The sequence below is a fragment of the Anolis carolinensis genome, unplaced genomic scaffold (genome assembly GCF_035594765.1).
Source record: "Anolis carolinensis isolate JA03-04 unplaced genomic scaffold, rAnoCar3.1.pri scaffold_10, whole genome shotgun sequence".
NCBI lineage: Eukaryota > Metazoa > Chordata > Lepidosauria > Squamata > Dactyloidae > Anolis > Anolis carolinensis.
In genome coordinates, this window is record NW_026943821.1 from 7,605,951 (window position 1) to 7,633,220 (window position 27,270).

General features: G+C 40.9%; 2 protein-coding genes across 2 annotated transcripts in view; one reads left to right on the plus strand and one right to left on the minus strand.

The window, feature by feature from the left end:
* Nucleotides 1–1,461: 1,461 nt before the first annotated feature.
* psmd8 (proteasome 26S subunit, non-ATPase 8) lies at nucleotides 1,462–16,287 on the minus strand. Its single transcript, XM_062962390.1, has 7 exons — nucleotides 16,043–16,287; nucleotides 11,488–11,560; nucleotides 10,075–10,177; nucleotides 9,726–9,891; nucleotides 7,227–7,327; nucleotides 6,521–6,629; nucleotides 1,462–1,757 (listed from the first exon to the last, which is right to left on the minus strand). The coding sequence occupies exons 1-7, from the start codon at nucleotides 16,217–16,219 to the stop codon at nucleotides 1,620–1,622; spliced, it is 867 nt and encodes a 288-aa protein (XP_062818460.1). The 5' UTR covers nucleotides 16,220–16,287; the 3' UTR covers nucleotides 1,462–1,619.
* Nucleotides 16,288–16,326: 39 nt separating this feature from the next.
* Nucleotides 16,327–27,270, plus strand: part of LOC100559019 (cation channel sperm-associated auxiliary subunit gamma) — a 32,757-nt gene continuing 21,813 nt past the window's right edge. Inside the window, exons 1-6 of the mRNA XM_062962385.1 lie at nucleotides 16,327–16,429; nucleotides 19,109–19,347; nucleotides 22,467–22,520; nucleotides 23,479–23,623; nucleotides 25,889–26,012; nucleotides 27,052–27,121. Of these exons, the coding sequence (XP_062818455.1) occupies nucleotides 19,132–19,347; nucleotides 22,467–22,520; nucleotides 23,479–23,623; nucleotides 25,889–26,012; nucleotides 27,052–27,121 (609 nt within the window). The 5' untranslated portion in view covers nucleotides 16,327–16,429; nucleotides 19,109–19,131. The remainder of the gene's footprint in view (nucleotides 16,430–19,108; nucleotides 19,348–22,466; nucleotides 22,521–23,478; nucleotides 23,624–25,888; nucleotides 26,013–27,051; nucleotides 27,122–27,270) is intronic.

Below are 27,270 nucleotides of genomic sequence, written 5' to 3' on the forward strand. Positions count from 1 at the left end.
ACTGTGTCACACCAGGACTTTTCTTGAGATGATGCCACCCGCAGGCGACTCCTGAACTGTACAAAGTGGGCACTGTATGGCAGGGGTGGGAATCATTAATTCTATGTGGGTTCAGGGAGGTCTCTCTTTCCCTATATATATATTTGTTTAGCATCCCCAAAGGTGGGAACTATTTGCTAGGTGGATCAAATAATAAGGATTGGTAGCCTCCACATCTTATTTCCCCGTTCTCTAGGAAGTGGTTTTTCTTTTGGGTTGCTGTGAGTTTTCCGGACTGTATGGCCATGTTCCAGAAGCATTTTCTCCTGACATTTTGCCAACATCTATGGCAGGCCTCCTCAGAGGTTGTGAAGTTTGTTGAAAACTAGGCAAATGGGGTTTACATATCTGTGGCATGGTGGGAGAAATAACTCATTTCTGCTTAAGGCACATGCGAATGCTGCAATTGGCCACCTTGATTAGCACTGAATTTTAGCTTCAAAGCCTGGCTGCTTCCTGCCTGGGGGACTCCTTTGTTAGGAGATGTTAGCTGGCCCTGATTGCTTCATACCTTCTGTTAAGTTCTGGTTTGATTCGGAGGTCCCTTGAGACTGGAAAAATTGCCTCTCTATACCGAGGACTTGCCTTGCAACTCAAATATACTAGCTGCATGGCCTGAATGTCTATTAATGCTACCCTCCCAACACAGAAAAACAACAGTTTTGACCTATCCTGTTTAAGCCATAAAGACTCTGAAATTTTCTCCTCCTTAAGCAACATTAAGTAGCTCTACCCTTTTTCCCGGACATTTCCCTCTTTACCTGGGCATCCTGGCATTCAAGAAGCACATCAGCACTCTCTTCTCGTTGCCAGTAGCCCAGCAAACTTAGAACAGAGAGAGACCAAATTCTAGGTGCAATCTGACCAACACAAACCAGGATTAGCTCCAACAAGAACTGGATGCTTCCAGTCTCCTGATAGCTGTGCAGGTGAAGGGAGTGGCAGCAGGAACTTCACACACACAGGATTTCAGCTCTGGTTTGACATTACACCTATACCACACCTGCCATTTGAACTTTATGCTATTCTAATAATTTCAGGACTCCTTTATGACAATTAGAAAATTGTATTTGTAGTAGAAATTGTGTTTTATTTTTTTTCTCCTACAAGCATCCCTTTAAGTGACACACCAAATAGGTGGTAGTGAGGTACCAAATAAAAGAACAACCCAAAACAGAAGCATGAACATAATTCTGGGAGGATTTTTAAAGCCACACTGACCAGAAAGCAGAGAAAAGTCCCTTTCCAGTGCAAGCAAAAGTTCCTGCAATTGGTTCTGGATACAGGTTGGTACACGACATGGGCCTTCATGAAAGGGAGTTTCCATCCTCCTCAGGTCAGAAATGGCCAGAGTCTGCCCCTTCCCTTTCATATGCCCAATTTGACCCCCAAGAAACAATGGAACTCTGAATGACACACAGATGAGACCAGCTTACATTTACTCTGGCATTCCAGAAGAAATAGACATTCATACTCCCACCCATTCTATCCATAAAAGTAAAGGGATCACCCAGCTGGATGGGAATTGGAGAAAATAGGGAAAGGAATGGCCTACAGTGCCAGCCCGCAGCAGCCAAGTGCTAAACGATCATCTCCAGCTGCCGAGCATATTCGATAACTTGTTTGGCTAGCTCCGTTGAAGGGATGGTGGCATCTTCTGGTTTCTGCTGCTGACCCGTGAAGCAGTAATGGTTGTTTGGGCCCAGGACCCAGCCACGCTGAAAGGGGAGGAGATACATTTTTGAGAAGTTGTGATAAAGCCAACCTTAAACGCTCCAGATCTGCACTTTTAATGGCACAATTGTTAGTATGCTCTGACACAGCCATTTAAAACAACAGGAAACTAACGGGAAATACCTACAGTTTCTGCATGGCTACTGATTCTTAGAAATGCACCACCATAATGGGAGAAAGATTATGAAAAATCCAGGATTCTCTCAATTCACCTAGCATGGATATATTTGGATGGGAATCAAGGTCTTCACCTCATCTCTTAAAGCCCCATTACATGCATATTGGCCTGAGATTACATAGTATAAGTATGTAATCACAAGCAAGCAAATACATCTATATATATAAAAGGGTAATGAAATTTCGGCCTAGGACAAAGCAACAAAACTACATATCCCAGAAACACTAAACTTGGCAGCACAACCCCTCATCCATGCCTGTACGTTCATACAACAAAAAGAAAAGAAAAATAAAGTCCTAATTAGAGGGAGAGGAATAATTGTTTTTATCCAATTGCTGCCAGTTAGAAGGCTAAGCTCCGCCCACTTGCTCTCCTAACAACCCACTCAGCCCAGGGGATAGGCAGAGTTAGGCCTCACTTAGGCCTCTTCCACACTGCCTATAAAATACAGATTATCTGATTTTAACTGGATTATATGGCAGTGTAGACTCAAGGACCTTCCATACAGCTATATAACCCATTTATAATGGACTTAATGTCAGGGGAAAACCTTTACCCTTTACCTTAACTACCACCAATTCCTCAATACTTTATTTCCCATACCACCATACTTTGCCACAGCAACGCGTGGCCAGGCACAGCTAGTATTATACTATACTAATATTATAATATATTGTATATACATATAATATTGATAATAATATTATGATTTAATACAATGTAATAATAATACATTATTATAATTGTATTTTTATATTACATGCAATATTACTAATAATATTGCAATATAGTCGTATAGTACAATATAATAATATATAATGGTTATATAGTGCTTATATTGTGCTATACTAATAATATATTGTACTAGCTGTGCCCAGCCACGCGTTGCTGTGGCGAAGTCTGGTGGTATGGGAAATAAAGTATTGAGGAATTGGTGGTAGTTAAGGAAAAGGGTAAAGGTTTTCCCCAGACATTAAGTCCAGTCGTGTCTTACTCTGGAGGTTGGTGCTCATCTCCATTTCTAAGCCGAAGAGCCGGCGTTGTCCGTAGGCTCCTCCAAAGTCATGTGGGATGATTGCATGGAGCGGCGTTACCTTCCCGCCGGAGCAGTACCTATTGATGCACTCACATTTGCATGTTTTTGAACTTCTGGGTTGGCAGAAGCTGGGGCTAACAGTGGGGGCTCTCTCCGCTCCCCCAATTCAAACCTGTGGCCTTTCGGTCCAGAAGTTCAGCAGCTCAGCACTTTAACACGCTGCGCCATCAGGGGATATTATTTCCTAAAGGTTGTGAATATACAATATTTCTGATTGGTTTTTTTTGTTTGTTGGAGGCAAGTATGAATGCTGCAATTAGGAAAAATGATTAGGATGTAATGGCCTTGCAGCTTTAAAGCCTGGCTGTTTCCTCCCTGAGTGAATTTTTTGTTGGGAGGTGTTAGCTGGCCCTGATTGTTTCCTGTCTGGAATTCCCTTGTTTTCAGAGTGGTGTTGTTTGCGATATTTTATGTGCTTCTACTGTCTGTGGCCCTGAGAAAACAGAGGATTTTCCAGACTTTGATGATGGGAATACTTTGTTGGGAGGTGTTAGCTGGCCCTGATTGTTTCCTGTGTGGAATTCCCCTGTTTATTTACTGTCCTGGTTTTAGAGATTATATTGTTCTGCATTATTCTATCCCAGTAATTATTTCATATTAAAGAAGAATCTCACTTATCCAACATTCGCTTATACAATGTTCTGGATTATCCAATGCAGTCTGCCTTTTCAGAATCAATGTTTTTGTAGTCAGTGTTTTAAATTCATTGTGATATTTTAGTGGTAAATTTGTAAATACAGTACAGTAGAGTCTCACTTATCCAACATAAACGGGCCGGCAGAACGTTGGATAAGCGAATATGTTGGATAATGAGGAATTAAGGATAACCCTATTAAACATCAAATTAAGTTATGATTTTACAAATTAAGCACCAAAACATCATGTTAGACAACAAATTTGTCAGAAAAAATAGTTCAGTACACAGTAATGCTATATAGTAATTACTGTATTTATGAATTTAGCACCAAAATATCACGATATATTGAAAGCATTGACTACAAAAATGCGTTGGATAATCCAGAACATTGGATAAGCGAGTGTTGGATAAGTGAGACTCTACTGTAAATACTACATAGCATTACTGCGCATGGAACTACTTTTTCTGTCAAATTTGTTGTATAATATGATGTTTTGGTGCTTAATTTGTATAACGATTACCTAATTTGATGTTTAATTGGCTTTTCCTGAATCCCTTCTTATTATCCAACATATTCACTTATCCTGCCGGCCTGTTTACGTTGGATAAGTGAGACTCTACTGTATATTTCTAATCTTATATTATCTGCTCAGAACTGGATTATATGAGGCTCCTTCTTCACAGCTGTATAAAATGCACACTGAAGTGGATTATATGGTAGTGTGGAGTCAAGATAATCCAGTGCAAAGCAGATAATATAAGATTATAAATGGGTTATATAGCTGTGTGGAAGGGCCTTGAGTCTACACTGCCATATAATCCAGTGCAAATTAGATAATCTGTGGAAGAAGCCTAAGTGAGGCCTAAATCTGCCTGTCCCCTAACTGAAACCTGGCTGTCCCTTGGTTGCTAGGCAACCAAGTGGGCAGAGATTAGCCCTCTAAACTGGCAGCAATTGGATAAAAAAATTATTGCTCTCCCTCTAATTAGGACTTTATTTTTCTTTTCTTTTTGTTGTATCAACCTTGAGGCGTGGATGATGGGTTGTGTTATTAAATTTTGAGGTTGGGGGGCCTGTAGTTTTGTTGTTTTGTGAATTGCCGTGATGCCATCACTCTTTTATATATATAGATGTATATATAACTTGTAAGCCGCTCAGAGTCTCCTTGGGAGTGAAAAGGGCGGGATATAAATGTCGGAAATAAATAAATAAAGTTATTAATTATTATTATTATTATTATTATTATTATTATTATTATTATTATGGTCTAGAAACTGCCATTTGATGGGGAGGGAGATCTAGTATTGTATATACTCAAAGATAAGCCAGTCCTTTTTTTGAGCTGAAAAACCCTCCCTCCGTTTAAAATGGGGTCAAGTCGGGCAGGGGAGCCTGGAGGCCATTGCTTGCAATATATGATATATTTATCTCCCCAATTCCCCTCCCTTAACAGTGTGTTTTCTTTCCCAAAGCCTCCCTCGCTCTTAACAAAGGGAATGTTTTGAAAAGGAAAGGGAGAGAAGCCCTTGCAAGTCAGGAAGAAGAAAAGATATATATTCATTCATCTTATAAAAGCATTTCTCCTGAAATATTTGTTAATCTCTCCTACAGATATATAGGCATTTCCTCCTGCAAGCCTTTGCAATCTCTATGTACCTATATATCTGTACCTATATATCTATATACATTAATTTTATATATGAATTTTCCCCTTATATGTTTGCAGGTCTTTGCAAATCCTATATAGATATAATTATCTCTATAAAGAGAGATATCTAGATAGATATATATGAATATAGATATATAGGGCTTGCAAATATTACAGGGGAAAATACTCATAGAAATATATATATAGACATGTCAAGATAGATGTGAAAATAGATATATAGGATTTGTAAATATTGTAGGGGAAATGCATGTGCGTGCGCGCACACACACACACATAGAGAAATGTCTAGATAGATATATACATAGATATATAGGACTGCAGTTATTGCAGGAGGGAAATGCATATATATATATATATATATATATATAGAGAGAGAGAGAGAGAGAGAGAGAGAGAGAGAGAGAGAGGATTTGCAAATGTTTCAGGGGAAAATGCATATGTGAAATTAGTATATATAATAATAGATCTATTTCTAGCTCTGCATTGTTTATATAGGCATCTAATGTTTTCCTCTTACTATGTTGGAAGCCAGCCTGTGTCCCCATGGGGAGATAGATAGGTCGGGATACAAATGAAGTTGTTGTTGTTGTTGTTGTTATTATTATTATTATTATTATTATTATTATTATTATTATTATTATTATTATTATTATTATTATTATTGTAAAGTTAATGTTGATACCATATTGTTTTTGTTGGCCCTATCTTTCCGCGTACAGAGCTAGTTTACTGTTTTTCTTTGAAATACAGTAAATATTCAAAAACATTTAACCTACTGATGCCTCAATGAATGTAATTTTATTGGTATCTATTTTTATTTTAAAATGTACCAGTAGCTGATGCATTTCCCACTCTTGGCTTATACTCGAGTCAATACGTTTTCCCAGTGTTTTGTGGTAAAATTAGGTGGCTCCGCTTATATTTGGGTCGGCTTATACTCAAATATTTACGGTAATTGAAAGCACAGCTACTGAAATTGAACTTGTTCTAGAAGAGCAGGAGAAAAGATCTGACATTACCAGATATTGTTCAACTAACATTCCTATCAACTCCAGTTAGGGAAGATGAGAGTTATCATTCAACATAGTAAGAACGAATCATTCTTACAGAGAACCCCACAAGGAAGGAAGCTCAAACAAAGTGTAGTCCCATCTGGGCAACCTCACCTTCTTGGCATAGTCAGTCATCTTCTTGGGGGTGAAGAAGAGCATACGAGTGGCTTCATTGAACAGAATCTTCTCATAAGCCTTCTCAATACAGCTGGCAATTTCGTCTCTGGATTGACAGAGGGAAAAAACCCATGAAGCAGAATCCAGTCATCAAGAAGCATTTCTAAACTCAACTGACAACAGTGGGTTAATTCAGCACATGCTAAATTCTTTCTCGTCAAAACAGATGGTGCTGTAAAATATTTTAAGATGTTTATGCTGAATTGTGCCTGGGCCTAATAGTGCTGCCCCAGCTGCTGTGATGGAGAGAGATGAGAAGCAGAAGTGCAGGTATGGTGTGCTATATGGGTGATCTTGGTTTGTGTGGTAGAAAGAGTCCCCAGAGTTTTGGAAAAGGAAAAACTTGTCTCCTGAATTCATACTATAGCTATACTATACTCTTAAAAGGTTGTTTGGGTGGGCCAAGCAAACACAAATTTCCCTTAAGTTTCTCAATGAGGAAATGCTCTGGGAACCATGTCTACTGGATTATCTCGAGTGTAATTAGAAACTCATGCAGGGATACAATAGTTAACTTTACCAAAACTGGGTAATTCTGGGCGGAATGATCCAATCATACCTGCTAACAGAGGTTTTTGCGGAATGAGGTGCCAGTGTGGAGAGGGGCTTCCCATTTTAATGTTGGTTAGAGAACACAACCAACCTGACAGTGTCCAGTAAGATGTCAATGAAGAAAGCGTAGCTCTCCGCTGGGATGTTGCCTTTAGCAAGGAACACTTTGTTGTAACTGCCTTCCATCAGGTACTGCGGAGGATACACAACAAATGTATCAGTCACCTTTCCAAGACATCTGTGTACAACTGTGCCTTTAACCTCTGCAAAGGTGGAGGACCTGCTGTAGTTTACTATATACTTGGGTGAAACCACACACTTGCGGAAATTATATTGTTTTAATAGTTTCTTATCTGTTCATCTAATTGGGACCTGTTATGGTTGAGCCTTATGGCTCCAATACTGGGAGACGTGGTCGTAAGACTCCTCGAGAGTCAGATTCTCTCGAGGAGCGAGAGAGGAAACGGCTGCGGGATATCTTTGCAGAACCATCTGACGAAGACTCCTTTGAGGGTTAGCTCAGAGGAGGATGACATGGAATGGACTCGTGTGAGGGAGGATTTGGGTGTTCCTGGCAATAATAGCATGGGAAGCGACTGGCAGGTTGCAGGATCGGACCCGTGGACGAGCTGGAGGGATGGAACGGGATCCACAGCTGGGGATGCTGTGGGGCGTAGTCAAAGATGTTTTAGTTCTGATGAGGATGATGATGACGAGGCACCTGGAATTAGGGTAACACCTGATAGCGATGAGGAGTTGTAACTGGCATATAATGGGGTCTTGAATCCGGGGCTAATTGCGTTGGGCAAGGTAATCTGGACGAACGCTTGGGCTATTGTTGGGAATTTTCCTAAAGACGGGTGTGTTTCGTTTGCTGAATACGTAAGTTACCAAGGACACTGGGCAAAGACGGCGGGAGGAACTGTGTGGGCGTTTCTTGTGCAACCTGTGTTTAATCTTATTAGCTTGGACCCTCCGTCGTCTTCTTGACGGACATTATTTACCTACTCGGAATTGACGCTGGACTGGCTGACTACGATCTTGGACGACCCTTTCTTTGGCTATCGGAGGTTTTCGTGGAACCTAAGACGCCTGCACCTGGCTATCGACCTCGGACCGGATTTAGACCCCGCTGACCGCTGCAACCCTGATTGATGTGTTTGGACCCGGAGTTCGCCCGCTGCTCGGAGGAGTAACAACTTAGTTGCTCAACCACAGCTGCTGAGTAGCAGAGAGGAATCTGCTGCCAGTATTTATGTTCTATTGAATGTTTGTTTACCAGCTTTTGTTTGTTTAAAGTCCCAGGCTGAAGTAAGCATTTTTGGTTTAACCCGGATTAAACTCTTGTTTAATCCGGTTTATCTTTTGAACCATTTTTGAGTGACTTTTCATATTGAAGGCGAGTGTTTGCCAAGCTCTTTGTTTTTTACGAGCAATTTTGGTTCTGTATCTTTAATAAACTGTGTTGAATCTTATCTAGTGGCGTTCTGTCCTTGACAGATTGCCCAACGCCAGAAAGAAGTTTTTTCTAGTTAGGTAATTACATTTAGAAGACGATGGAGGAGCTGAAGGCTCGTTTTGACCAGCTGCAGGCTGCATTTTACGCTGCACAAGCAGCACAGCCAGCTAAAGGACATGTCATGACTCCCGAACATTTTGACGGGTCTAGAAATAAGTTGCCTACTTTTTTGGCGCAAATTGAACTTTATTTTTCCCAAATTAGTGCTCAGGCTTTTCCTACGGACACCAGTAACTTGGAACTAACAAAAAATACTAGAGGCCTTTGGGGGGATTTATAGGAGTTGTAGTTCACCTACAACCAGAGTGCACTATGAACCCAAACAATGATGGATCTGGATCAAACTTGGCATGCATACCGATATACCCAAATTTGAATACTGGTGGGTTTTGAGGGGAATTGGCCTGGACATTTTGGAGTTGTAGGTACTGAGATGTATAGTTCTCCTGCAATCAATGGGCACTCTGAACTCCACCAAAGATGGTATTGGACCAAATTTGACACACAGAGCCTCCATGACCAACAACAAATACTGGAGGTCTTTGGGGAAAATTCACCTTGATTTGGGGGAGTTGTAGTTCACCTACACCTAGAGAGCACTGTGAACTCAAACACCGATGACAAGCCTGGACCAAGCTTGGCACACAAAATTCCCATGACTAGCCCAACCTACCGGAGTGGTTTGAGGGGACTGACTCATCACAGTGAGAGTTGTAGTTTACCCGACAGCCAGAGAGCACCCTAAACCCCACCCATGACCTCACCCCCAGAGCAAACCTGCCCAGCATAACAAACATTAAGTACTGATGAAATTTCTCGGGGTTAACCTGGCATGATGTGAGTTGTAGTTAATCCACAACCGTATGCACTTTGAACAAGTAAAAAAATGACTTTTTCAAATAACTCAGGCAATGCTGGGTACCCAAGCTAGTAATAAATAAATAGCCCTCCTCTCTGTAATGGAATTGAGGTGCAGAGAGCAAAGTTCCTAATAAGGAATTTGTTCTGCTCGTACAAGGCAAAATCTCTGATCTAACAACACAAAATCCAGGCAAAAAGATGGGAAGTTACCTGCTCTAGAGACACAGGGTGCTTGATGTAGACATTGGTCTGGATATCCTTTGCTGGGAGCCTTTCGAGCTCCGTGTGGAACTCAGCAACGCGATTCTGGGACAGCAGGAAGAGAAGGTTCAAACCCAACAGCTGGTGTTTGTAGGCTGACTCTGGTAACTCATCTCTGAGGCAGAAGGGGGAAAACAGTGAAACGGAGATCAAGGAGATGTGTATATACAGAACAGGCCTAGGATTAGAGTGTCAGCCTCTGTTTCTCCCAGCCAAATGACAGGCAAAAAGAAGTCTTACAGAGAGGCTCAAAATAGAAATACACTTTGCTCAAGACTGTACGGCAGGAAATGCTTACTTGTAATCAAAATAGTAGCACTTGAGCTGGGCCATGTATCTCTCAAAAGATGGGATGTCCTTCTTCAGGATACTCCACTGAGCCCCAATTTCAAGGATGTCTCCTTGGATGGTAGGAAGAAGGATGATGAGCAGAATGTTGACAAACAAAACAAAAAAATATGTGGTAGTATTAGGAGCAAACTAATCAAGCCACTATCCCATCTCCACCTTCAGTCAGGTTAATGCAACAGGAAGTAGAGCAAATGAAGTTATTCAACAGACTGTCAACATCTAAACGCTACATGACTGACCTACATATCAGGACGACTGGGGCTTGTATTGTGCTTCTGGCACAAATTTCCCCAAGGCAGTGATTCTTGATGGGAAGGGCAGAACTCCAGGTTCAATTGGACCTCAACTGTAAGAAACCCCAGCCAAACTGGATAATGAGTGGGGACTGGGCATCAAGCCTCCCTCACTGTCCAAAGTGGTCAGCCTCCCAACCTCCTTCACAGAAATAACAGAAACATAACTTAGTAAGGTTGCAGTGAGTTTTCCGACTGTATGGCCATGTTCCAGAAGCATTCTCTCCTGACATTTTGCCCACATCTATGGCAGGAATCCTCAGAGGTTGTGAGGTTTGTTGTAAACTAGGCAAGGGTGGTTTATATATGTGTGGAAGGTCCAGGGTGGGAGAAAGAATTCTTGTCTGTTGGAGCTATGTGTGAATGTTGCAATTAATCACCTTGATTAGCATTGAAAAGCCTTGCATCTTCAAGGCCTGGCTGCTTCCTGCCTGAGGGAATACTTTGTTTGGAGGTGATTCTGGCCATGAAGCCTTCAGCGGCACATAACTCAGTAAGTTGTTGCGATGCGAGAATAAGAAACTGTATATTAAGTATTTTAGATATTACATAGAAGTTGAATATAAGGTCGAAACTGAAGCTCATGATGTGCTAAACAGTTCTGCATCATCCAAATGAGAGACTGCCTAGGAACACTCCAAAATACCTTTTTAACTCTACAAAGACATTTTAAATGTAATAAATACATTTTACCAATAGGTTACAGACAAAAGGAAGCTCTTCTGAAAGCCCTATTCATATTCACACAGGAGCAGAGCAAGCTTTTATTTCAGCCTCCTTTTCAGACAGAGGGGAGAATCAGATGGTCCTCCAGGTGAGGGTGAAATACAATTCCTAGCACTCCTAACCTCTGGTGATGTTGGTTGGGAAGCGTAGTACAGAACGGGTCACTCTCCTGGCTTAGAGGAATGTAACCAATATGGGACAATGGCTATTCTTGGGTTGAGATAATAATGCTGGGGGGTGGGGGTAGATGGAAAGGTAGGGAGGGGAAAGAATAGTGGCTTAGATTTATCTGCCAGGCCTTGGCCCACGTATGTGCTTGCGCCTGGTCTGAATATACTCACTTGCCAAGATAAGCTGCTGTTTAGTTAGTTTTGAGCCTGTGGTGGGAAGGAAGTTGAGCTCAAGCAGGGCTAACTGGAACAGAAAGAAAGGAGAGAAATTTCACACAGACCGCACTTATTGACAACCAAGCCTTGCCATGTCAAACCCTCAGGCTCTCAGGATAAATCGGGGAACTGCATTTTTGTTGTTGTTAATATTAATATTACTTATACCCTGCTTTGTGGAGAGACTCAAAGCGGCAGATTGCAAAAATGTTTTCCAACATGAAGGCTCACAATTCATAGCAGGTAAATTATCCTATTGAAAGGCAGCTGGGAGTTTTAGTGCCAGATCTGGTGAGAAATTTAGCTAGCCCACCATTCCCAAGGGGCCTTCTCCTCTTTAAAAGGAGTCCTTTGTCTATGAGTTGCTTCAGGGATGAGATATTTAACATAAAAACAAAGCAAAATTAGAGTTAGGTATCAGTGGGACTCTTTTTAAGCTATCATGTATACTTGAGGATAAGCTGAGTTTTTCGACCCCTTTTTAGGGTGAAAAAGCCCCCCCCCCCTTGACTTATACTCGAGTATATAATATAAAAATAAAAAACACTCTATACTGGGGACTTTCCCACTTTTCCAGGCCCCATTCCATCCCCTCCTTTCAAACCTCAATCATTCCCCCTTCCCCAGTTGCCCCCTTCCCACCCCAATCTGTCCTACTTTTCCAGCTACCCCTTTTCCACCTAATTTTCCCACTTTTTCAACCACTTCGTCCCATTCCAATCTTTTCCCATTTCCAGTCCATCCTTCCCACTCCCTTCCCAAGACAGTCTCTCCCATTTTTCCTTATTCATATACACACAGCAGTTTCCCAAAATGTATATTGTAGTTAAAATAAACTATGGTGATTATTATAACAGCGCTCCATGCAGTCATGCTGGCCACATGATCTTGGAGGTGCCTACAGACAACGCTCTTCGGCTTGGAAATGGAGATGAGCACCAACATCGAGTCGGGCACAACTAGACTTAATGTCAGGGGAAAACCTTATCCCTTTACCTTATGGTGATTATTGCATTATTGTTGCTGTTGATAAAATTATTATTTTACTCTATTTATTATGATTACATTTATTATTTTACTCTTTATTATTGTTACGACTACATTTATTATTTTACTCTATCATGATTGTTAATATTACATGTACTATTTTACTCTATTATTATTGGAAGGATACGTAAGCACATTTACATTGAAGAGGGTTAGAATAATGATTTAATCAGAGCTGGACATTCTTATCTTAAATTACAGTTTTATGTAAATATTTAAACACGTTTAACCTACAAATGCCTCAATTAATGTAATTTTATTGGTATCTATTTTTATTTTTGAAATTTACCAATAGCTGCAGCATTTTCCACCCTTGGCTTATACTCGAGTCAATTAGTTTTCCCAGTTTTTTTGTGGTAAAATTAGGTGCCTCGGCTTATAGTCGGAGGAGCTCATACACAAACAGGCAAAGCAACGACGTGGTTGAGTCATCCACCCCTCTTCCGGCAGCCTCCAAGGAATGAGAGGCCTTCCTTTGCTAGAAGTAGATGCAGTCTTGCCAGGTTTCCGAAACAGGAGAAGGGACAGTTGAAATCCATGACATCAAGAATTGGCAGCCAGGAAGTAGCAAGTAAAGTCTGTGTTCTACCTAATACCACACACAAGCATTGGGTTCCAGTTCTCTTAGCCATGTATAGACAGTCCTCGTGTTCTGACTCAGTTAAAATCAGGGGTGAGAAAACAGGGAAACCCCTTGGAAGGGAAATTTACTCCTGAAAGTTATTATCATGGGGGAAAGCTTGCCATAGCAAGCCAAATTTTTCAAAATCCAATTCTCAGAGGGATAGAAAGTGAGCTGAAATCTTCTGGACAGGGGCACAGACAGCAAAACAAACCCCACAAGGGTGTTAACCCTTCCCTATGCAATCCCAAACTAAAACATATATATTTTGGGTAGAGCTACACTGTAAAAAATGTACTTGTTTCGACTCACATACACATTCAACTTAAGAACAAATCTACAGAACCTATCTTGTTCATAACTTGTGGACTGCCTATATTTTAATACGTTTGTCCATTAATAAGTTACATGATGCACACATGTCTGTCTTTACGGGGGAGGGACATTGCCCCTAACAAAATTTAATAGATTTGTTTTTATTGCTTTTAAGAATGTATTTTAAATATTTCTATGTTTAATTCTATTTTAATGTTGAAATGTGTTAGATTTCTAATTCACACATCATGACAGTTTTTAGTGTCAGCTATGTTGTTGTTGTTGTTGTTGTTGTTGTTATTATTATTATTATTATTATTATTATTATTATTATTATTATTCAGGAATCTTTCAGCATTTCGTTTAGTAATGAAAACTTTTTGCCCCATCAAGTAAAAGACCAACACTTGGCTATCTAAAAAGTGGTCAATTGTGAAAGTGTGTGACAATGACACTTCTCCTTTCACAGAATTTTGGAATTTAATGGATGGATGTTCAACCTCTATGCATAAATGCTAGGGATTACCAGCCTCTTAAAACAGCACTTTAACGGCTATGGAGTCATGGCAGTTGTAGTTTTTACAAGGTGTTCTAGCCTTCTCTGCCCAAGAGTGCTGGCCCCTAATCAAACTACAAAACCCAGGAGTACACAGGATCGAGCCATGGTAGGTTTTAAATGAAATTCTAATTGCACTTTATTGTATTTGAACTGTATTTTAACTTTGTGATCATGACACAAATATTTAATGGTTTTTAATCTTTGTATTTGATTTTTTATTTTTATTTTTAGTGGGTTATATCATTTTAGCCACCTTGAGTCTTTATGGGAAGAAAGGGAGTGCCAGAAATCAAGTTAACAACAACAACAACAGTTATAGCAAGGCTAAATTGCATTAAATTTATCCTGTAGATGGAGCCAACCAATCCTCTGTTGGAAAGATCCCCTTGATTTTTCACATTAGTTCATACCATTATCATATAAGGTAGATCATGATTTTTTTATCAGAAGGGATAATTTATAAATCCTACAAATCCCACCCTTGCCCATTCCTGCTTTAAACCAGGTAGTTTCTAGGCCCCCTCCCCATCAGATGGAGGTTTGTAGACCCCCCCCCTCCCCATGGCAATTTCTAGATCACCTTCCCATTGGATGGAGATTTCTAGACCCTCTCCCTATTGAATGGCGATTTCTAGACCCCCTCCCCATTAGATGGCGGTTTCTAGACATTTCTTCCCATCAGATGGAGATTTCTAGACCCCTCCCCATCAGATGGTGCTTGCTATACCTTCCTTCCCATCAGGTGGCAGTTTCTAGACCTCCCTCCCCATCGGGTGTCGGTTTCTAGATCTCCCTCCCCATTGGGTAGCAGTTACTAGATCTCCCTCCCCATCAGATGGCAGTTTCTAGACCATAATAATAATAATAATAATAACTTTATTTATTTAATTGCGACATTTATATCCTGCCCTTTTCACTCCCAGGGAGACGCTGGGCAGCTTGCAAGTTATATATACATACAATATATTATATTATTAGTATAGCACAATATAAGCACTATATAAGCATTATATATTATTATATTGTACTATACGACTATATTGCAATATTATTAGTAATATTGCATGTAATATAAAAATACAATTATAATAATGTATTATTATTACATTGTATTAAATCATAATATTATTATCAATATTATATGTATATACAATATATTATAATATTAGTATAGCATAATACTAGCTGTGCCCGGCCACGCATTGCTGTGGCGAAGTATGGTGGTATGGGAAATAAAGTATTGAGGACTTGGTGGTAGTTAAGGTAAAGGGTAAAGGTTTTCCCCTGACATTAAGTCCATTATAAATGGGTTATATAGCTGTGTGGAAGGGACTTGAGTCTACACTGCCATATAATCCAGTTAAAATCAGATAATCTGTATTTTATAGGCAGTGTGGAAGAGGCCTAAGTGAGGCCTAACTCTGCCTATCCCCTGGGCTGAGTGGGTTGTTAGGAGAGCAAGTGGGCGGAGCTTAGCCTTCTAACTGGCAGCAATTGGATAAAAACAATTATTCCTCTCCCTCTAATTAGGACTTTATTTTTCTTTTCTTTTTGTTGTATGAACATAGAGGCATGGATGAGGGGTTGTGCTGCCAAGTTTAGTGTTTCTGGGATGTGTAGTTTTGTTGTTTTGTCCTAGGCCGAAATTTCATTACCCTTTTATATATATAGATGAATATTATATATTATTATAATAACTTTATTTATATCCCACCACCATCTCCCAAAAGGGACTCGGGGCAGCTTACAGAAAGCACATACTAGTGCCATAAAACACATAGGATACAAGTAAATTACATCAACATTTATAACAATAACAGAATCAATTCACATAAAACAACATCAATTAACATAAAACCTCCCTTCCCTTCAGATGGCGGTTTCCAGAGCCCATTAGGTGGCAGTTTGTAGACCCCTCCTCTTCCAGATGGTGGTTTCTAGCCTCCCCGCTCCCTTTCCCAGCGCACCTTGAGGCGGCCCAGCAGGTCCCCGCACTTGGTAAGGTTGAGGTTCTTGCGGTTCCACTCGGTCCGCAGCTGCTCGTACATGCCGGCAGCCTCCTTGAGCCCGGCCACGCTGCCCGCCTCCGCCCCGTTCAGCACCGGGCCCGCCGCCGCCATCAGCACTGTCGTCCCCGCTGCCATGAATCGGCAACCCGGCGCTGCCACTTACGACATCTACCGCGACGGGTCTCGCTTGACGGCAGCCCTCCTTTCGGCCGGTCTCCACGGAAACCGCTCCGCGCTCGCTCATTGGCCCTCGCGTCACGGCGGCCCCGCTCCCTTCCCGAGCATGCGCAGAAAGGAAGCAACGGCTGTGAGGGACGGAGCGGTGCCCGACGCCTCCTTGGCGGGGTGGGCGCCAGAGGCCATGAGGGAGCGAGATATATATATATATATATAGAGAGAGAGAGAGAGAGAGACCGGGCGGAGGCGGGCTGCTTGCCTGGCTCGGGGAGCGGAGGCTGCGAGGCGGGGAAGGGCGAACAGGCGGCGGGGCTAGCGGAGTCGCCATAGCGGGGCGGGGCGGGGCACGTGACGTCACTCGCAAGGGGCGGGGCCTCGCTTCAGAGCGGAAGTGGCTCTGGATCCTTTCGGGCGGAACACAAGTCTAAAATGTCCTCGTTGTACGCAAACGGCAGCAAACCTTTTGAAGCCATAGCAACACAAAAAGCGCCAATACGGGCTGTGTTATGCATTGCTACAGAAACAACCCGCCCAGAAATCAAAGCAAGGGAAGAACTGCCCTACTTTCCCAGTTGAACGAATTATTATTATTATTGTTGTTACTATTTTAACTTTCCTCATAGTTAAAACACACAAATAAAAGGAAGGGATTTAAAAATGCATATACAGTAGAGTCCCACTTATCCAAGCCTCGCTTATCCAAGCTTCTGGATTATCCAAGCCATTTTTGTAGTCAATGTTTTCAATAGATCGTGATATTTTGGTGCTACATAACATTTATTTATTTATTTACAGTATTTATATTCTACCCTTCTCACCCCGAAGGGGACTCAGGGCGGATCACATCACACATATAAGGCAAACATTCAATGCCTTTTAACATAGAACAAAGATAGAGACAAACGCAGCTCGGAGCTGGCCTCGAACTCATGACCTCTTGGTCAGAGTGATTTGTTGCAGCTGACTGCTTTATCAGCCTGCGCCACAGCCCGGGCCATTTCTGCGTATTGAACTACTTTTTCAGTCAAATTGGTTGTATAACATGATGTTTTGTTGCTTAATTTGTAAAATCATAACCTAATTTGATGTTTAACAGGCTTTTTCTTAATCCCTCCTTATTATCCAAGATATTCGCTTATCCAAGCTTGTGCCGGCCCGTTTAGCTTGGATAAGTGAGACTCTACTGTATTGATACAATATATAGGCACCGGGACTGTGAGTTTTCCAGGCTATCTGGCCATGTTCCAGAAGCATTCTTCTGATGTTTCACCCACATCTATGGCAGGCATCCTCAGAGGTTGTGAGGTCTGTTGGAAACTAGGCAAGTGAGGTTTATATATCTGTGGAATAATGTCCAGGGTTGGAGAAAGAACACTTGTCTGTTGGAGGCGAGAGTAAATGGTGAATTTTCCCCAAACACAAATCAACCAGAGAAGTCAGCCGTAGCAGAGCACTTGATGAACCAACCTGGACACAGCATATTATTTGAGAACACAGAAATGCTGGACCACTCTTAACAACCACTATGTCAGACTACACAGAGAAGCCATTGAAATCCGCAAGCACGTGGACAATTTCAACAGAATGGAGGAAACCATGAAAAGAAACAAAATTTGGCTACCAGTATTAAAAAACTAAAACCAGGGCAGTAAATAAAGAGCAACACTAAAAAAACACAAGAATTCCCGATATGAAACAACCAGGTCCAGCTAACATCTCCCGGCGGGAAGCAGCCAGGCTTTGAAGCTGCAAGACCATTTAATATTATCAAAGTGGTCAATTGCACTATTCACACTTGCCTCAAACAGGCACAAGTTATTTCTCCCACCCTGGACATTCCACGGATATAAAATCCCCACTTGCTTAGTTTCCAACAGACCTCACAACCTCTGAGAATGCCTGCCATAGATGTGGACTAAATGTCAGGAGAGAATGCTTCTGGAACATGGCCATACAGCCCAGAAAACTCACAACAACCCAATTGTGTATACGCTACAGTGAAAATCAAGGCTATCTTGTCAACCAAATATTAGATTGTTGATGTATGCTTCTGATTTCTGACTCCCATCTACACTGCAGAATTAATATCATTTGTCAGCCCTTTAATGACCATGGCTCAATGCTATGAAGTCCTGGGAGTTGTAGTTTGACAAGATCATAATCCAGTTCAAAGCAGATAATGTGCATTTTATACAGCTGTGTAGAAAGGGCCTCAGATTATGAAAATCAAGATCCAATGTTAAAACAGTACAAAAATGAAAAGGATATAAAAATGCCATCTAAGACCCCATCTACACTGCCATATAAAATCCAGATTATCTGTTTTGAACTGGATTGTATGGCAGTGTAGACTCATAATCCAGCTCAAAGCAGATAATCTGGGTTATCTGCTTTGATAATCTGGATTATATGACAGTGTAGAAGGGGCCCCAAAACATTCAAATGCAATCTAGAAATGGTTCTGAAATCTAATTTGGAAACAGGTAAAATCAAGCATAATAGCGTACCTTTGTACACAATATGTGAAATTAAGATACAATCCAAAAACAGTCTTAAAATCCAGTCTGGAAATCGCAAAGGCAGATAAATTTTAATCATAATAGTACATTTATACTCTAGACTGCTGAGATTCATTCCCAGTTCCATTGAACTTCACTATGGGCCCTTCCACACAGCTATATAACCAAGGCAGGTAATCCACGATATCTGTTTAGAATTGGGTTATCCGAGTCCACACTGCCATATAATCCAGTTTAATGTGGATTTTATACAGTTCTGTGGAAGGGGTCTATTGTGTATCAAACTGGGGCTATTTTACAAACCTGTGTTTTTGTGTCCATTTCATAGGTTCCCCTCTGAGAAGATCTGTCATGTGGAGATTTCTTCTGGCCAGGCTGCTCCCCTTCCTCCTGCAGCCAATATATACACTTTCCGACTCCGATTGTAAGTGGATGGCTGTAGTCAACAGATTTGATAACCTTGGAGGTGACCGGAATGTCTTCTTTCAGCAGCATGAAATTCTCTCAGTAGCGGAAATCTTCAAAGAGCTGGTGGATTCAGCCATAGACCCTGATGACAAAAACGCAGTGAGTACTAGCAGCCGTGTTTAGAAGTGGGAGATGAGAAGGGTTGTTGCGTTACATAGGTCTTCAACTGAAGCTGTTTTCACACGGCATCATAGGCCACATAAAGTTCTTCAAGGGTCCATTTACACAGACATATAATGTCATTATATGTAACGGCACTCCATGCAGTCATGCCGGCCACATGACCTTGGAGGTGTCTTTGGACAACGCCGGCTCTTCGGCTTAGAAATGGAGATAAGCACCAACCCCCAGAGTCGGTCACGACTGGACTTAACATCAGGGGAAAACCTTTACCTTTATAATGCCATTTGAAATGGTCAGTGTAGACTCGTATAATGCATGTAATTATATGGTCAGTGTAGACTTGTATAATCTGTTTAATTATATGATCAATGTAGACTTGTATAATGCAGTTAAATTGCATTATACGAGTCTGTGCTGACCATCCAATACAGTTGCAAACTGCATTATATATGACAGTGTAGATTGGGCCCCGGAGTGGGGATGGAAGTGAGATACACGAGTCATAAGAATGTTAAAACTACTGGTTCAGACTGTCTGCTCCAACATTCTGTTTTCAGATGTCCTTATGGAAAGCATACAAGCAAGACATGATCCCAGAGAATTTTTCAATTTGTTTTCACTAGCAAACTCTTTTTGTCTGATACTGGATATAATCCGCTCCAGCCCTGACATACTTTTATTTCTGGACACCGGGAAAAGAATATTATCTCAAACCAAGGATTTAAATAGTTTTGTTGTGTTTTTCTCTCCCGTTGCCTCCTTTTGGAAACATTGAGAGGAAAAAGTTATAATTATCTGCTGAACCTTAAATGTAAATTCTGTGAAAGCACTAGGTCGCAGCAACCAGGGCAGACCCATGCCTTAGTTATTACCTGGGAGGAAGAGTATCAGGTGCTGTTGGCCAATGGTTTCATATCCTATAATAGGAAGAGACCACATGCGCCCTGTAGTTCACTCCCCTGCCGCATAGGAAAAGCGCCCCCAACAGATGGCCATACAGCCTCTGCTAAAAAATCTCCAAGAAAGGAGCTTCCACCACACTTTGAGGCAGAGAGTTCCACTGTTAAACAGCTGTCACCATCAGGAAGTTCTTCTTCATGTTCAGTGGAATCTCCTTTTCTGTCATTTGAACCCATGGTTCCATTCAGGGCAGCAGAAAACATCCTCTTTCTTATTGTCAAGGACAGAACGCCAGTAGATAAGATTCAACACAGTTTATTAAGGATACAGAACCAAAAATGCTCGTAAAAAACAAAGAGCTAGGCAAACACTCGCCTTCAATATGAAAAGTCACACAAAAATGGTTCAAAAGATAAACCGGATTAAACAGGAGTTTAATCCGGGTTAAACCAAAAATGCTTACTTCAGCCTGGGACTATAAACAAACAAAAGCTAGTAAACAAAGATTCAATAGAACATAAATACTGGCAGCAGATTCCTCTCTGCTACTCAACAGCTGTGGTTGAGCAACTAAGTTGTTACTCCTCCGTGCAGCGGGCGAACTCCGGGTCCAAACACATCAATCAAGGGTTGCAGCGTCAGCGGGGTCCCAATCCGGTCCGAGGTCGATTACCAGATGCAGGCGTCTTAGATTCCACGAATTCCAACGATAGTCAAGAAAGGATAGTCCCAGATCGTAGTCAGTCAGCCAGTCCAGCGTCAATTCCGAGTAGGTAAATAATGTCCGTTAAGAAGACGACGGAGGTCCAAGCTAATAAGATTAAACACAGGTTGCACAACAAAAGCCCACACAGTTCCTCCCGCCGCCTATGCCCAGTGTCCTTGGTAACTTATGTATTCAGCAAACGAAACACACCCGTCTTCAGGAATTTCCCAAACAAGATCCCAAGCGTCCGTCCAGATTACCTTGCCCAACGCAATTAGCCCTGGATTCAAGACCCCATTTTATGCCAGTTACAACTCCTCATCGCTATCAGGTGTAACCCTAATTCCAGGTGCCTCATCATCATCATCCTCATCAGAACTAAAACATCTTTGACTACGCCCCACAGCATCCCCAGCTGTGGATCCCGTCCCATCCCTCCAACTCGTCCACGGGTCCGATCCTGCAACCCGCCAGTCGCTTCCCATGCTATCATTACCAGGAACACCCAAATCCTCCCTCACACGAGTCCATTCCATGTCATCCTCCTCTGAGCTAACCACCTCTTCCTCCATTCTCTCAGTGAAACCCTCAAAGGAGTCTTCGTCAGATGGTTCTGCAAAGATATCCCGCAGCCGTTTCCTCTCTCGCTCCTCAAGAGAGTCTGACTCTCGAGGAGTCTTACGACCACGTCTCCCAGTATTGGAGCCATAAGGCTCAACCATAACACTTATGATATCCTTTCAAGTATTGATACACAACAATCATGTCTCCTCAACCTTCTCAGATCTTAGGTTTCTCAGGTATTTTGAACCTCATCTCCCAGAACTCCAGATTATTGGCCAAACTGACTCCTGGAAGTTGGAGTCAAAGGCAGATAATCCTTGAGTCTTCCTTCCTATAAAGACACTGTAGTTGAAAGAGTTGTCATAGATTGACAGGGGATTTCAGAGCATATTGTTTCCATTTAAAGACATTAAAATAATGAAAGAAAACAGTTCACTGAACTGAGAGCACTGCACACAACTGACCAATATCTACTACCCACCCAGTTCTAGCTGTATCCCTAAGGACACTGTTCCTACTTAACAAAGGAAGAATAATCCAACTGCCATTGAAGCTTGTCTCTTAAAAGAGAAAGTTCACACCAAACTGTCTGAAATCATCAAAATTGGCTTTTGTCTCAAGCAGGCCGGACAAGAAATCAAAGAAAAGGAAGAGGGTGATTCTAGGTAGCATGGGTCCTGCTTACTGATTGATGAGAGAGAATTCTTCAGGTTAGGATATCCTGCATCTCCAGTAGGAAAGGGTTGTTTGTGACAAGAACTAATATTGGATTTATTCAGGGTTGCAGTCATTTAGAATTTTAAATGATGGCTCTGCAAGACTTTGTGGTGATGTTTGTGTGAGTTTTTCGGGCTTTGTGACAATGTTTCTCAACATTGTGATCTTCAAATGGAATCTGCTGTTGAAATAACTCCCTTTTTTACAGAAATACCTGGGCTTTCCATACTACTTGAAAATTAACCTGACCTGCAAAACACTGGTAAGGGCAAGGCTGCAAACTTGGCAAAGGCCTACCAGATCTTGGTGAGATGTGAATTCAGATTTAAAAGGTGCTTCCTGATGATGAGGAATGGAAAAAAATGGATTTTTAGACATATATTGTATGCACATTAGAAGCAGTGAAATGTAGAAAAATCAAACTCTCTCTCTGTGTTAGATTTTTGGGATGCACAAGCTGACAGGACAGGGGGGAGAAGGGGGGCCTTCTACATTCCAGTGTGGTTCCTAGTACAGCTAAATGGAAGGAGAGCAGACAGGTCAAAGTAGGCCTCATGATGGATTGGTGTCTCTAGCTTGCTACAAGCTTTTAGGTTGCTTAGATAGGAAAATGCTGATTGTGCATATTTATGCCCATGTATGTAAGCATGTGAAGTGACGTACTAATGACGAGATGTATGTAGAAGCATGTTCTTTGTCTGAAAATGTATAAAAAGCAGGTCAACGCCTTGATAGGGGGCTCAGGTTTGCTTTTTGGAACAGATTCCATCCAGAGACTCAGCTGAAATAATAAACCGGACTTTTCGGTCTCTCAAAAGGATCTCTCTTGGTGTTATCTCTCTCTTCAATCTACAACACTGAAACCCATCTGCTGTTTCAACAGTGTGGAGATCTCCAAATCCGCAACATTTTCAAGCCATTGCTTTTAAATGTTAATAGCGTTTTGCAGTTTTGTTGTTGCTGAACAACTGAACTCATTTGATTAGTCAAGTTTCGTTACATTGAGTGGGAAATTTTATTGTGAAACATTTTAAAAGGCATTTTGGAGGAAAGAAAATTGAAATATTTTCTAAATTGGGGGGGGGGGGGTTGCTTCCTGGAAGCTTTATAGATTGCAAAAACAGCCTTGGGTAACCACTTGCGGCCCATGGATCATGCCTTGGCTACCTCCGCTCTAGAGTAACCACTCTGTACACGTTTATACTGCTCTCTCTTTTCAGGACTCTGCAATGGCACTTCGGACAGCTCACTACACTGGACTGAAACCAGTTGTGACTGTCACTTTTGAAGAACCCGCCCATGCTGTGCGTCAGAAACAAGAACAATTGCAGATCGAAATGACGGCAGCTCCATACAGAATAAAAGGTATTTTGATATCCTGAGGTCAAGTTGGGACTAAGGAAGCAGGTGCTATAGCAGGAGGAGCCTGATTACACCTGGTTTTCTGCAGAGTTTAGAAAATAGGTTTTCCAGCAAAGAATCTTAAATTCATTATTTTGATTGCTGAAACACTGAAGAGTGCTATTTCTCATCATTTCCATATCCACACAATAGAATTATAGCAGCTTGATATCATTAGAAATGCTGTGGGACAGATTTTTGGGTGCTGTTAATGGCCATACATTTCACTAATAATCCATTTGCAGGGATCATCATCAATGACGACTATTGCTCTGAAAAACAACAGTAATTAATAAGCATTCACAAAACATTAACTCGGTAATTGATGGTCAGTTTAGGCATGCTAAAGATTTGGGTGGCATGGAGACATGGAAACTATACTAAAGTACAAAATCCCATTGTACTGGGATTATTAGACAAACAGACATTGAAACCTCAAGAAAGTTTTTTTCTTTATATGACAGCAGCCAGAATTGAATATGCCAAACTATGGAAACAACAAAACATACCATCACCAGAAGATTGGATTACAAAAGTTTTTGAAATGGCCAAAATGGACAAATTAACTGTAGTCCTACAATAAACAAATACACAGAAATTTCAAGAAGAATGGAAACCCTTCATTAAATTTATAAAGAACTAAAGGAAGATGACCACAGCAGGATTTGTTGACTAAGAATAGTATTAATAGTATATAAATACATTTCATACTATTTATATACTCTGTATTCAAGAGACTTAGAGACTTTCGAAAATTGCCCTATCTGTATCCTTTAATTAGAACAGAAATGGTTGCAAGCCTTGTTATTTAGATATTTTATAACTACACACACACATACATACAAAAAGACATGTTTGTGTAGTATTTTTTAAAGAAAGCATGACAATGTAACATAATGAATTCTCATGTACACAATATTAATTTAGGAACAAATGGAATTGAATTTTTAGATTTATATGGCAAGAGTTAACATAAAATACATGTAAAGATCTGAAAAAGAAGATAGGAAGAACATCAGATAGTATGGGAAGACCTGTCTTAACATCAAATGACAAGAGTGTGTTATTTCTGTTATAGAGGATATTTGGAACTTTCAAAACATTAGACAATGTGTATAACAGTCCTTGAGTTGAAGATATACATGTAATAATTATAACAAATATAAATTTCTCTTCCCCCTCAATCCTTCCTCTTCCTCGGTGACATAGTAGACATTTATATAGTCCCAATCTACTAATCAGAGCTCCACAACACTTATCCCCTCATTCGTTCTCCTCTTTATGTGAAAAATTTTAATGCATAATAAAAACTTATGGAAAAAAAGATTTGGGTGGTCAGACTACTGTTCATTAAAGGGCAGTAGCCCAGAAACGTTTCAGGTCCACAGGACAGGATGGTTGTGGCATTTAGAAAACAAACACAACAATCCATAATTTGGGTCGGAAAAAACATATGTCAGAACATCATAGTTGTTTCACAGAGGTGTCCTGGAATCTCTTGGGAAGAAGACAGGCAGACAAATGTCAGCATTCTGGAAGAAGCAAACACCATGAGAACTGAAGCCATAACAATAATAATAAACTTTATTTATATTCCACCCTATCTCCTCAAGGGGACTCTATATTATCCGCCATCAACTTCGCTCCCAAAGCAGTTATTTTACTCTCAGCTCAAGAATGGACAACAGAAAGTGGGTGGACAGCAAAACAGATTTAAAGGGAGGCTCAAAGCTAAACTCAAAATGTGTGGCATAAACACAGAGACCCGGGAAGCCATGGCCCTCAAGCCTTGGAACTGAAAGTTAGCTGCTACCAATGGTACTATGGATTCTGAAGAGGCCTGAATAGAGGGTGAAAGGGAGCAACCAACCAAGAGGAAGACACAGCATGTGAACTCTTGCTGTGTCTGCCTTCCATTTGGAAATCTATGTCTTCACTTTAGATCCAGAATAGAGCTCCACAGTCAGTTATGGAACCACTGCCAAGATTCTACTCTTGGAATACAATCATACTTAACCACAAGTGGTCACCTGTGAGATGTGTTTTCCCCTGAATAAAACTTATGCCATTTCAGATAGTGAATACCCTTGGCATGTGGCAATGGCTTTGCAAATAAATCCACAAAGTTACCCGCCTATCCGAATTGTGAAATCTAATTAATATTATTCAATTGGTTCTGCTGCACTTGTGTTAGTTTTTGTTCTTTGAGCATTCCCTGTCTCCAAAAAGGTTGCAGAAGTGAAGAGGTTTGCAGGATGTGCTGGTACACGCCGATGCCCTTCATGAATGGCAGTGTAGTCATGGATGTGATGGTGGGAAGCAATCACCTTGGCTTCCCTGTGGACGATAAGAGGTGAGAGAAATGCTTGATTGAACACAATTTTGGGTGTTCTAATCTCTTGGAAAACTTGGTGCAGAAGTGAAGAAGTGGTAGCCAAACTCATACCATCAGCAGGATTGGGTCCAACCTGTGTGGTGTAGAGAACATTCTGCTTTTATATGGCAAGTAGCCTAGGTATTTTGTAAGAGCTAACATTTAGAATTAATCATTATTTGTTTTTGGATTTTATGAATACAGTAGAGTCTCACTTATCCAACACTCGCTTATCCAACATTCTGGATTATCCAATGCATTTTTGTAGTTAATGTTTTCAATGCATCGTGATATTTTGGTGCGAAATTCATAAATACAGTAATTACTACATAGCATTACTGCGTATTGAACTACTTTTTCCGTCAAATTTGTTCTATAACATGATGTTTTGGTGCTTAATTTGTAAAATCATAACCTAATTTGAGGTTTAATAGGCTTTTCCTTAATCCCTCCTTATTATCCAACATATTCGCTTATCCAACATTCTGCCGGCCCATTTATGTTGGATAAGTGAGACTCTACTGTAGTTCCATTAGAAAATGTTTAAGGATGTGGGTGAACTACAACTCCCATCATCACCTGTCATTTCCCCCAAACTGCAGCAGTAGTTAAAATTGGGCACAATAGGTATGTGTGCCAGGTTTGGTCCTCATCCATCATCCTCTGTCATTGTCAAGGGCCATCTTGGAAAATACAAGCAATCATAGGTTGATACATACCTATATATGTACATATCTACATGTATATATTGACTTTATTAAATACATAGATATGAACATGATTAAATTAGCTGGTTTCTCTCTTCCTTTTGAATCATGTCTCTTAGAATGGAGACTTCTTTTATAATGGGTGAGAATCGTGCTGTTGTTAGACTTCTGATCTAACCAGGGCAGCCTACAATGAGCAGTATTGTACAATCCAACAACATCTGAAGGATCAGTAGTGTTTTCTAACATAACAGTATAAAAGATATTGATTCCTGTGTTTTTAAAAATTCATAATATTTTCTTATTTCTAGGTTCTCTATCAATGTAAATGGATATATGAGATCAAGTACAAAAACTGATAGATTCAGGATTGGGACAAAGGTAAATCCCTGTGGTTGATGAGGATTCTGCGTTCATACGGTTATTTAAGCAACTGAGTTGTTATTATTTCTGTTATAATCATCATTGTTAAAATCACCCTCATCCTCATTGGTATTTTCCCCAATACTGCCCTTTCCTCAATATTGTGG

Coding starts and splice junctions, on each gene's coding strand:
- psmd8 (XM_062962390.1), bottom strand. CDS start 16,219: ATGGCAGCGGGGACGACAGTGCTGATGGCGGCGGCGGGCCCGGTGCTG. Junction 11,561..16,042: donor ACCTGCTGGGCCGCCTCAAG/GTGCGCTGGGAA, acceptor TTTCTGTTCCAG/TTAGCCCTGCTTGAGCTCAA. Junction 10,178..11,487: donor ACAGCAGCTTATCTTGGCAA/GTGAGTATATTC, acceptor CTACCATCCAAG/GAGACATCCTTGAAATTGGG.